The sequence below is a fragment of the Leptonychotes weddellii genome, chromosome 13 (assembly GCF_054177405.1).
Source record: "Leptonychotes weddellii isolate Sample4059 chromosome 13, ASM5417740v2, whole genome shotgun sequence".
Taxonomy (NCBI): domain Eukaryota; kingdom Metazoa; phylum Chordata; class Mammalia; order Carnivora; family Phocidae; genus Leptonychotes; species Leptonychotes weddellii.
The window spans coordinates 47,807,381-47,820,367 of NC_138381.1; the positions used below are offsets into that span (position 1 = coordinate 47,807,381).

At 39.9% G+C, this 12,987-nt stretch overlaps 1 protein-coding gene across 4 annotated transcripts in view; it reads right to left on the reverse strand.

Moving 5' to 3' along the window:
• The window catches only part of LPIN2 (lipin 2), an 83,856-nt gene that overhangs the window by 34,508 nt on the left and 36,361 nt on the right, over positions 1 to 12,987 (reverse strand). For all 4 annotated transcript variants that reach the window (XM_081801553.1, XM_081801554.1, XM_081801555.1 and 1 more), the window contains exon 2: positions 3,715 to 3,915. In XM_081801553.1, the coding sequence (XP_081657679.1) occupies positions 3,715 to 3,906 (192 nt within the window). In that variant the 5' untranslated portion in view covers positions 3,907 to 3,915. The remainder of the gene's footprint in view (positions 1 to 3,714; positions 3,916 to 12,987) is intronic.

Genomic DNA, 12,987 nt, shown 5'->3' on the forward strand with positions numbered 1-12,987 from the left:
GAGCAACTAAATAATGATAATAATGGATTATAACCCACAGAGTAAAATTAATATTCAGAAGTCCATACTGATCTAAATAATTGAGTAAGTAAACGAGAGAAGGATAGCTTTTCAATACAGTAGAATTCAATTAATAAATAGAGTAGGAAGGACGAAACAGAAAACCATTTGGCAAACACCACAGTAATAATTGTTGCAGGCAAAATTCATCAGTGTATGGTAAATTCACGGGTAGAAGTACGATGAGAAACAGGGTATTTGCACAGTCTCCAAGTTTCTCCACACAAATAAATTTACAGTGAAGAAACCCAGTAGATACCATTAACCAAAGGATCAAAGTTAACATCATCAGTACCAAAGCATGGCACCATGTTGGACCTCCTGAGATGATGCACTGCGAGGGGTACACCCTCACTCTGCGTTCTTCCCTAAATGAGAAAACATCACACAAACTGAGGGACAATCTACATAATAACCATTTGTACTCTTCAAAAGTCAAGGCTGAGGGGGTATAGCTCAGTGGTAGAGCATTTGACTGCAAAAGTCAAGGCTGTAAGGAAAGATAGAACAGTTAGAGAATATAAGTGAAAGCAATGTGGGATCCTGGATATGATCACGGACAAAAAGACGACAGCAGTGGGAAAACTGGCGTACTCATTTTGATGTACTACTCCCTGTAAACTGGTATCTAAAACAATACTCGTATCTATATAGTCATACTTCCTCCCCTGTGGCTTAATCTTACTAAATATATATGACAGATGTTGAAACAGAACTGATTTGCTTTTTAGAAATACTGGCTGTAGGGGTGCCTGGGTGGCTCAGTTAAGTTGCCAACTCTTGATTTCAGCTCAGGTCATGATCGCAGGGTCCTGGGACTGGGCCCCATGTTGGGCTCCACGCCCAGTCAGGAGTCTGCTTGAGATTCTCTCTCTCCCCCTCCCTCTGCTCATGCTCTCTCTCTCTCTCTCCCCCCCCCCACCCTCCCTCCCTAAAATAAATAAAATCTTAATAAGAAAAGAGAAGAAATACTGGCTGTAGCAGACTCTTGTTCTGGCATGCCATTCTTCAGGGAAGAGTATCTCTGGTGTGTCCTTTGGGGATCTATTCATCATCTATTTCATGTGTGGCTTCAAAGCAAGGAGGTGAGGCTGCTGTCCATGCCAAACCAATTAATATATTCCATCCCAGCTATAGGACCAGGGAGACTGACAAGTCTGACAGGGAGACTAAACACTGATGCTTCTGTAGGAAGAAACAGCTCTTTCTACTATGGTTGCTGAATTCCTGGGAAGTAAGCCTGGAGGTATTGTGGCCATCTTGCATTTTAGAAAGCACACACACAAAGGGATGCAGAGCTGAGAGGTGGGAGGAGACAGAGTTCTGGTAACACCCTCAGACTCTAAATAAAGCCCTGATTAATTCAAATGCCCCTGGACTTTAGTTATACAAGCCAATAAATTCCCTTTTCTGTTTAAGCTAGTGCGAGGTGGATTTTTGTCACCCACAATGGAAAATTCCTGTCTAATACACTGGGTTATTTAACTTCAATAAGTTTTGTGTTAAATCACAACAAAATTAATATTTAAAATATCAACTACAGGTTTACCTTCTGAAATTCAACTCTTGAGTTTTGAAGTATACTGGGAGTATTGGTGTTCTATCAAACAAGAACATACCAATGACAGTGGGAAAATTATTATTATTTCCCTAACCAGAGGCTTAAAGGTGATTATGATTTCAAGTCTACTTCATATGTGTCACCATAACTGGGGTCTTAGTTTAAAATCAATGAATAGCTTTCCCTAATCCAAACTGACCTAAAATAAGACAAATAGTTAATCCAAATTGCCTGAGTATCTCAAGGCAGACATGGTTTCGGTTTTACTCTCAAAGGAAAGCTGTGTTTCGGTTAAATAGCCAAATTTCCTTCCAAACACATCCTTTTGATTTCTGGGATATTAGTGCAAAAAGAAGTAATTTTCTCTTTTCCTGTGTCTCATGGATAGATTCCTATTAAATAATCCAAGGGTGAGACAAGATATTTAACACAATCATTTGGGCAGCTTGTACAGAAACTGTACATCCTAATTGGAAGCATACAGCATGTAGAAAGAGGTATGTTGTCTGTCCAGACACCATTTACAGATACACAAATGCTTACATATACAACAGCCTGCAGATTCCATTCTGAAAGGCCAGAAGACTTAACCAATCTGCTGATCAAAAACACAGATCACAGAAGAACAAACAAAAGTGCCATATAAGCCATTTTATGAATAGATCCTTACAAAGCTAATGGGAAATTTCAGTGCATAAACAGTTTCGTACAAATTCTCCCAGAGCAGATAAAGTCTGAAAGTACTACAGGTTAGTGTTACTGGCAAGAAATAAAAAATTCCAAGAAGCCTAACTGTGGCCGAACACTGTTTTGCAATGGGCAGTTTCCAAGTTACTAAATGAACTGCGTGACTGCTTTTGGTTTCCAAAGGGTGATTGAACACAGGCCAGACCACACAAACCCTGCCACCCTGCAACGTGGCTCTCCAGTGGAGAACTGATTTATAACCCCTAGAAAAAAAGATGTGTTTGGGGGGTGGTAGGGAGGGCAGGAAGGGAGAGTATCTAGTGCTGTGAAACCCGTAAAAGTTTTCTTCCATTCTCAAAACAACCTATGTTTAATTAAGATAGAGAGAAATTTCTATTTTAAGGAATAAGATGTTTCCAACTTATGCCAGTGGTCCTCTAACATAGTTCTGTGCCCCAATATGTTGTGAATCTTTCAAAATCCTGACAAAATCTCCCTACACTGTTCAGGTAGATAATGTGGGGTAAGAGCAGAAAGGAAAACTACCACCATGTACCTGCAAGGTTTTATTACCAGCTCAGTGTTCTAAACTGACTGACATCAAATACATTTACAAGCCTTCCCATCGCTCCATTACTTGAAGGTGGAGAATGTAAGAAAAAGGAAAACCAACACAAATTATTTTCTTTCTGAATGAATCTTCCCCAAAATAAATAAAAGCCAACAAGCCTATGGCATGTAGGTTTGCATTTAGTAAGATCAGGAGACAAGTCCTGGTATTACTAACAAAATTTAGATACAAATAAGATTTAACAGCTTTGTCAAAACAAATTTGGCATTAATTTTGTTTAAATAAATGTAATGTATTCTGAATTACATCAGTCTATCCCATTCACAATTGGTATGAAGGCAATGCCCTAAATATTTTATAAATTTTTTATTTTATTTGCCAGAGACAGAGAGTGAGCAAGCGCACAAGCAGGGAGAGCGCCAGGTAGAGGGAGAAGCAGGGTCCCTGCTGAGCCACCCAGGTGTTCCTTCCTTAAATATTTTAAAGTGCTGTATAAGGTAAATAAACTTTTCAAAGACACCTAACCTTCCCCATTTATAACTCCAGTTTCTCTATTTTGTTCTTCTGAGTTGCAACAAATAGGATTATCAAGATAATTTTCAGCCTTTTTGCCCCCTTGGAGAGACCTTCTATAGTAAGACTTATATTCAGCAGCAACTTCAAAATAACACATAAAGGTTGACTTCTTATACCATTATCTTCAACATCATACAGGTGTGCGTCCCCCCAACCTCTGCGGCGGCGGGGGGAAGCCCAGAAAGCACATAAGAACAATTTATTCTGTTACCATCTAACCTTTCACCCTCTTTGAGAACAAGCTGTCCCCTGCACTCACCACTTTCTCTTTGGATCTCAGGACCCCCAGCTTCCCAAACCGAACGTGAAAAGGCGAGCACTGATAGGTGCCATCCTGCTGCCGCACCACAATGACATCGATGCACCCGGACAAAGTGGCTTGGTTAATGCCCTTGTAGAGTTCCTTCACAGTGACAATCACCTGCCCAGCCAGCTGTCCCACATAATTCATGGTTTGAAACTACAAATGAAAAAAAAATTTATATGAGATAGTAACAATGAATTTGTGGATCTAATGACAAAGAAAAAAACAGTAGTAATTAAAAAGACATTGCACATTTGTAAACCATATTACATATTTTATTAACCTTGCTGATTTCGAACCAATAAGTCTCATGCTACCACTGTTTTTACACATTTCCACACAAGGACAAAATCAGGTGGTCCTTTTGTGAGAGGCTGTCCCAGCCAGGGCCTCAGGCATGCGTAAGTTCCCTTTTCTTTTCCATCATCATGGATCCTGCAGCTGCCCGTAGGGGTTACCCCTAAAGTTTAGAATCTGCACAGAACCACCAAAGAACCCAGACTACCACCACTGCCCTCTTGCCCAAGATCATTGGGAACGTGAGGCAACTGCATCCACCCTGACCACAGCAGCCAAGCAGAAAAAATGACCAATGATCACCTCCAGAAGAAACCAGAAAACAGGTTGTTTCTGCTGAAGACAAGTAAGTGAGAGATGAGTTTTCTACAAAACTATTAATAGGATATGGTTCAGAGACATGCTAGATTAAATAAACTCTGGGTGAGATAGACCAGGTCTAACCTATTTATAACATTACTTTTATTGAAAATCCCCTCAATACTTGAACACAACTCACTGGAACATATATATTCATGTTCTACAAAGCAAAGAGAAGGGTTTTAATCGTGTTGCTCAACAATAATTAGTCAAATCAGGATCACTAGGCTCTAAAATGCTCCTCCAGAAAGGGTCAAGGAAGGATAGGAGTGTGCACCTGACCAGGGCTGAGGGATGAGAGGAAATGCTTCCTCTCGTGCCCCACATCCGTTGTGGCTGCAGCTAAGACCACAGGTTGGGGAGCCCACCATACAGTAGGTGTTGAAGACCAGTGGGGAAGTCTCCTTGAATCTCCCTCAACTTTTAGTAATTAGAAAAAAATAGCTCCTCATCAGTCCCAAGGATGGCAAGTTTCATCTCCAGCTATCAAATACCACCACATTTCATTCATTAGACACCGACACCCCTCGTATTATGTCAAAGCACAATTCAGCAAATCATTCTCCTGGGGACAGGTGGGACATAGACCAAACAAGAGATCCTCCACAGCTCCAGCTAATCCAGAGGCCAACTTTTACTGAACCAGAGAACAGACAGATTATTCTTTAGGTCATTCATCATAAGCACAGTTGTCTCTTTAAACTCAGCTTTTCAGGAGCCTTAAGCTCAAAGTTACATGCTCAGAAAAGTTACCAAAGATCACATTCTATGTTGTCAGATAAGTCCAAAGTTGAACTGGGAGAAAGAATGTTACTCCACTGGGAAAACTTAGGGGCTTGCCAGGACATCTGCCTCTAGAGAAACTCACCCTACTCCCCACAAGTGAGTGCGTGCCTGCTGGCAGTGCCCAGATTCCACTTAAACATTTTTTTCTCCTCTTCTACGCAGATGAATGTGTAATCAAGACCCACCAGTTTTACACCATTAAGCACAGCCACAATTTTATCCCAGAAAATTTTTTGAATATTTTAATGTTACCAAGGCCCCAAAATTTATCTACAAAAGAGATAACTTTGAGGATGTAAACTAACTGCTAAACTCACTACTAAATCGGGCAGTATCCTTTACAAAACAGTTACAAGTTGGTGTGATTTTGGTTTTAGAAGGATTCATTTGGTAAGGCCAAACTAGGCAAGTGTTCAATAATGATTTCCTCAATGAATAAAGGAATGATCAAATGAACCATCAATAAATAAGACAAAAAAAAAAGAGAGAAACATATGTAGGGAGGAAATATTTCATCAGAATATTCGTATTACATCTCATTTTTAAAAATTAGTATTTTTTATTTTGCAGTAACTGTAGATTCACAGGTATGTAGTTTTAAGAAATAATACAAAGAAATCCCATGTATCCTTTAAACCAGTTTCCCCAATGGCAACATCTTGCAGAATTCTAGTGCAATACCACAATCAGGATATCAACATTCATTCAGTCAAAATGGAGAACATTTCCATTATCACAAAGATCCATTCTATTGGCCTTTATAGCCACACCCAGCCACTTCTGTCACTCTCTCCTTAATCCCTGACAACCACTAATTTGTTCTTCACTTGTTATTTTTGTCATTTTTAAGAAAGTTATATAAATGGAATATGGTATATAATGTTTTGTGATTGCCTTTTCCCACTTCTATTGCTATAGAGATTCATCCAGGTTGCTGCATGTATCATGTTCATATTCCATTAAGTAATATATGTTCACAACATGCTTTTTGATTGTCACAGCATGTACATGAACCATCACCCAAGAAGTCAATCTTTGTATTACTGCTTGACTGGTGGCAAGTTAAAAATGAGTTTTGTTACAAATTTTTAAAAATTTCGTAACTAATTATATAATTATATATATTCTTTTCTTAAAAGAAAATGAAAAATGTTAACTTCAAGCATCTCCATTCAGCCATAAAACAAGTCTTAAAAACTAAATGTGTAAGGAGCTTACATCAACTAGAACATAGGATCCATAAATAAGTGTAACTACATCTATTCAAAATGATTTTAATTACCATGGTTAAAGGATGTGCTGTTATACAAGACAGTCTACTGTGTAAATGCCAGTTGCTAAATGTAGAAAAATATACACTATCAAATGACTGTTTTTTTCCTTAGCAGATATAAAACAATTCTGTGTGTATTATGAAGGCTGGGAAAACAAAAGTAAAGGGAGTCCTGCTGCTGTAACATTCGCTACACCCTAGGAATGAGGGGCACACTTCTGCTAGGAGGGGAACTCCAACTAAACTGGGGAAGGGGGCTCCCTCATGGTTATGTCTGTGGGGAAAGCAGCTGGTTGTTGTACACATGATACATTAAACAGCTTCTTCTTTAAGCATTATCTATCACCAAAAAACTTCATTCCTACATGTCCAGCCCAGCACTAGCCATAATAAAGCTAAGTGAGAACAAATTCAGGCCTTACACCTGTCCTGTTCAACGCCTGGGAAATTGGGACTCCGAACAGGAGCAGAAAGACGATTAAGTACCCACAGTCACATGTCAGGGATACACCTCACTGAAGACACTACCTTTTGAATAAAACAAAGATTAAAAAATATAGCAAAATAATATACACTGTAAATTATTCATTAGAGCGAATGATGAGAAAAAAACAGTAGAAGAGAGAAAATAAATTCAAGGACAGACAGGGACAGAGAATAAGAGAGAGGGGATGCAGAGACAGAGAGATGGAAATTCAGAGACAAAGCAAAGACAGAATAAGAATACATACATAATCAGAAAGCAGATGGACATAAAGATGCCAATAGAGAGAGAGGAATGTGGAACTGAACGATGTTCACAGAGCAACATCCCTATCTTCAGGCTCACAAGCACAAAAGAAAATATAAACATGTATTAACTGATTCTTAGAACTGAAAGTATCTAGACCAGTCTTTCAAATACCAAAAGCACTTCTAGCACATCCCTGAAATATGGTAAAGTTAATCATCACAGTAGCAGCAACTCATTTTTTGAGATCTTACTATGTACCAAATTCTTAACAATATTTTAAAGGCAGGGGTGGAGCAGATGGAGGGGGAGAGAGAATCCCAAGCAGGCTCCATGCCCCATGCAGAGCCAGAGCTCGATCTCACGATCCTGAGATCATGACCTGAGCTGAAATCAAGAGTCAGATGCTTAACCCACTGAGTCACCCAGGCACCCCACTATGTATGTACCAAAATGCATTATCTCAGAACTACCTTATGAATGAGTAAATATTATTATTTCTATTTTTAAAGATAATAAAATTAAGGCTTAAAAAGGTTAAATATTGTTATGGACTATTTGTGTCTGTTTCTCAAATTCTTATGTTGAAGCCCTAACCCTCAATGTGAGGGTATCTGGAGATGGGGCCTTTGGGAGGTAATCAGGTTTAGATGAGGTCAAGAGGTGGGACCTCCAAGATGGGATTAATGTTCTCATTAGGAGAGCCCATGTTCTTTCCTCCTACTATGTGAGGAAACAGAGAGAAGGTGGTTGTGTGCAAGCCAGGAAGTGGGCCCTCACTAGGAACTAAAATTGGCCAGCACCTTATCTTGGACTTCCCAGTCCCCAAAACTGTGAGAAATAAATGTTGTTTAAACCACCTAATCTGTGGTATTTTGTTATGGCAGCCTGAACTAAGACACGTTATCTTCTTAAACATCATAACTGCCCTACTGTTTTTCAATGTTGGGGTACTTCACTGACAAAGACTCACTCCTTTCACCAAGAAGTTCATAACCGTATCAGACAGCCCTAGTTACTATGTCCACTAGAACTCACAATGGATATGCGCCACCCTCTTCTAAATGATACCACTTATACCGAAGAGTTTGTTGTACAACCATAACTAGGTCTCATCTATTCTGGGCTAAACATTCTTCTTCCTTAAAATATCTAAAATGACTGGGTTTACTTTCACTTTTATGACAAACTAGAGAACTTCCTTTAAATGGGAGATCCAAAACTAGACACAGTGGTGCAGATAGACCTGACTGATATACAACGTATACAATGTAAAGTGTGTTTAGGTGCAGGCACTGGCTCCCATGGGCTGGGTTAAATATTGGGAGCTCCCAAGACAGGGAGGCACTTACTGATCACTAAACTAAAAATGGGAAGAATCAGAAGACAGTAACTAAAATACTTATCAGAAACTAAATGGCCCTTTATGCATAAAATTCAATAGATTTCAATCAGTCCTTCATGAATAAAATTCAATAGTGTCCACTATCAGATTTTTCTTATCAAATATTTTAAAGTAAACATACACTAGTATCTGGAATAAATGAGTAGCTTTCAAGATTCAATTATTTACCAAAAATTTAAAGATTTGTTTAGCAGCTTTTCCTGAGCATCAGAGAAACTAAATAAACCATCATAATATGTAGTAGAGATTTATAAATGGAATCCATCAGTAAATAGGTTCAAGTACAGATCCTCTTCCTATAAAAACTGCCCCACATTATTTAAAGGTGATATGTTCAAAAATAATTTTTGCTAAGGAAAAGAGATATAGGTGTTATTAAAAAACACAATTTCTAAATTGTGATCAAAACAAAAATGGATACATTCCAAAGCACTCATATATATATCATCAAAATCTGTTTCCTAAGTTTTAAGTTTACCTTCATATATTTATTCAATACTATTAACTAGTTAGCAGTACTACTACTAACAAACACAACTACAGGTGTTACAATGTCCATCACATGTCAAGTGCTATGTAAGCCTGTACTTTAGTTCCTGAATGTCAGAGATCAATATTCCCATTTATATGAGGAAACTGAGGTTCAGCACTGTCCAATGTCACCACACTAAGTGGTAAAGCTGATATTCAAACTCAAGTCTGATTCTAGAGCCCTTGTCCTTAACCGCATCTCTAAGTGATAGAAATGCTCTAAGCACGGATCCCAAAAGCCTTGATGAGACCGCCCCCCCCCTCCGGATTTCTTGTTGCAAGTGGGCTGCTTTTAGCAACTGGAATATTATTTTTACTTAAGGCTGCTTGGCCCTCCAAGTCTCCTCTACACACGATCACCAGAGGTAGCACTGAATACTATTTCCTCCTAGGCCTGCATTTCAAGATTAGGAAGCAGACTTCCTGGGAGATCACGTGTGGTCGGGGCTTGTGGACAGAGACGAACAGCTTTTATCCAAGAACCTGCCCTGAACATTCTAACCTTCTGCTCACAGATGTGAGGAGTGTGCTATGAGGGAACAGGAACTTCTAGATACTTCAACAAACAAACACCAGAACACTGTTGCCTTGTACACATTCCAGCTTACACCTATGCTCCTAGACCAACCTCCTCCAGGCATCCAAGCTTATATCCTGCCTTTGAGTAGCACTTACTATTTTTTAAGAACTTTCTCAAACATACTTCATTTGATCTTCAAAAAGAGAATTTAGGGGGACGCCTGGGTGGCTCAGTTGGTTAAGCGACTGCCTTCGGCTCAGGTCATGATCCTGGAGTCCCGGGATCGAGTCCCTCATCGGACTCCCTGCTCAGTGGGGAGTCTGCTTCTCCCTCTGACCCTACCCCCTCTCGTGCACTCTCTCTCACTCTATCTCAAATACATAAATAAAATCTTAAAAAAAAAAGAATTTAGGTTATATAAGACAGACATTTTTCATTTCATTTTACATTTAGGCTGAGAAAAAAGGTATTTATTTTCCATTATTATTCACTAGAACCCAGCTGTACTGTGACTCAGGATCCCAACCTTCTTGCTACTTCCCACAGTAACTTAAATCATGGGCCTCTCAAGGTGAGCTGGTAACCCTGAGGACAAGAGATCTCAGGGCTGAACTCAAGTTGTACTTAAGTCCTACAGTCCTCCAGGAATTCCAGAGTCTCTTAAAGGTAGCCAAGCATGAACTGGAGGGCACTATCAGCTGAGAACTGAACTCTGAAAAAAGTAAGGAGATGAAAGGCAGCAAGGGCAGACACAGAAGCACCTGCTGAAAGCTTCTCCCTAGTCTGGGAGGTCAGGCATTTGCGAATGAAAAGTCCCCCAGAGGACTTGCCCACATCCTGTCAAGACATTTTCTAACATTTACTCGGTGGCCAGCAGACAATATGGAGATCACAAAGAACTAAATGAGGTTCAAGTTGGCCAGACATTTGTAACGGAACACTATACAAAATAGTACTACCTCTGAGTGAGAACAGACAACTGACACTAAGCCTGAAAAGGAATCCAGCTTTCCTGGAGAAGCCACTCTTGACCATTTAAATTCAAATAAATGCCTTACTTTGTACCACTCAGCTTTTTAATCCCCCATAATAACAAAATGCTAATTTGTTTAATTTTTCTTATTTTATAAACAGCTGCCTTAAGAACAGGAAATAGCTGCAGCATAAGGAACAGCCCTTGCCCTTGGTGAGGGAAGGGCCTTACCCCAGGGCTCCAAAGTAGATGGTGCAGTAAGGCCCATCTGATTTCCTTGAAACTAAAGTCCATGAGGAAATGCTGACAGCTGCACCTCTAAACTGCACTGCCCTAAAGTCTCCTCAAGATCACAGCAGGTCCCTTCTGTCCCGCGATTGTGGAAACAGGGCTCTCCTTCATTTCTAGGACCATTCAGTCCCCGTGTACAGAATCTGTAAACTAAAACCCAGTGTCTCCCAGCAAAATTCCGGAGTACTGTACAACAATTCAAATATGAGACAGCACAGCTCTAAAGGCAGAAGAAGTGCAGAGGAGACTGAAAATCAGTAGGACCTGTGACAGACCCAAGGCGATGCTAAGGGAAAGGAAGCAGCTGGTTAGGCTCACGCCACAATTTCTAGACAAGAGCTAGAAATACATCTGGCACATAGATGGGATTCAGTAAATACTGCTGAATGAAGAAACCAACTTAAATATGGAAATAAAAAGGGCAGACTTGGTGGGGAACTTCCTACTAAGGCTAAACTTCAAAAATTTTTACTTATTGCACTGGTTCAAAATTCTGTGTTTATGAAAATCATCCTTAACAGTTTTTTGAAATGCAAATTTTCTTGAATTTTTTTGAAGTTTAATAACTAATTATGAAGATGACCCAGGTTAGGGAAGCATAGCTCCACGTAAAAGCAAGAGATCCTATAATAAAATTCCATGCCTGTTTTTGCTACCTCCAAAATCAGTCTATCATAAAATGAACTGTAAGAAGGCTTAAGGCCTTGGCTGCTGTCTTGGATCTTTCTTTAGAGAAGATGTACAGGGGAATTCTAGAAATCTATCGGAGCTGGGGTCTAGCCTCAGAAGATTCTTTCCTGAGACACAGATTTAGCCAGGATGAGGTGTTCTTTGGATCTGGTTTCTAGTCAGTTCCCTGTAGATTTTGAGGTGTCTTTCTAGAGAAGAACAACCCTATCACCTCCCTTGTTTGAAGGCACAGTCACGGACTGTTTTAGGTCTAACCAACTTTTTTCCCTGCTAAGCGAAGAAAACTGACAAGGACCACACTGCAAGGTTACTATTTCCAAAGAGTAGTCCTCTGACCACCTGTAACAGAATCAAGTTTTGGTGCTGAAGAATGTAGATTCCTGGACCCCAATCCAGACATAAAAAACTGAAAGTGGGGTCTTAAGGATCGGTTCTCCATGATTCTAATAGGCATCCAGGTTTGGGAACTAACTCAGTCTCTACTGCATGAACTTTGTCCTCCCAGTCCTGATTCAGCTTGGGAAAACCGAGTATCCTGTCCTTTAAGGCGTATCTATTACCTTGACGTGTAACCCAAACTAAATAGACCTTGAATTTCGTATATTCTAATAAACAGCTGACCTGATCATTTCATAAGACTTGAATTCTAGACTGGCAGTGGTTCCCTAAAAAAATTTTAAGATTTTATTTTTTTTGTAATCTCTACACCCAATGTGGGGCTCCAACTTAAGACCCCGAGATCAAGAGTCGCATGCTCTACCAACTGAGCCAGTCAGGTACCCCTCATTTATAAAAATTTTGATCTGGGAAGATTGCTCTCCTAGCAGTTCCTTCCTTAATTTTAACCCAATACTATTCAACATCAACCTTCAGGATAGATAGGTGAGAAGAGGAAATTTTCTGACCCGATATTCCTGCTTTGGATTTGAACAGATCCATGATGCAACAACTAGATCAGAGGGTAATTATAAGGCTCCCTGGATCACAATGATTTCATCTTTCAGAAAACCCTCCAAACAAAGGGGTAAATAAATCCCTAGTAACCATATCTGGGCTTTGGGACTTAGACCTTGGCACCAGCTGACTGATGGGGTAGGGAGACCTCTGACCCAGACAAAGTGTGTATAAAGAGCCAAAGCAACAAGAATCTAGCTGGGCTGAGCTACTTGAGCAATAATCCAGAAGGCCCACCAGTTCAAGACACTGAGATGCCACAGAGCCCCACACCTTGCCCTCTCATCACTTCTCTGACTCATGAATGGTCGTAAGTTTCTTTGTTTGCTTGGCTGGTTCAGTGTCCATTTCTGATGTTTACCAACAAAGGACTTAAATACAGCTAGGTGGATACTGATTCTGACCTGATAAAGCCACT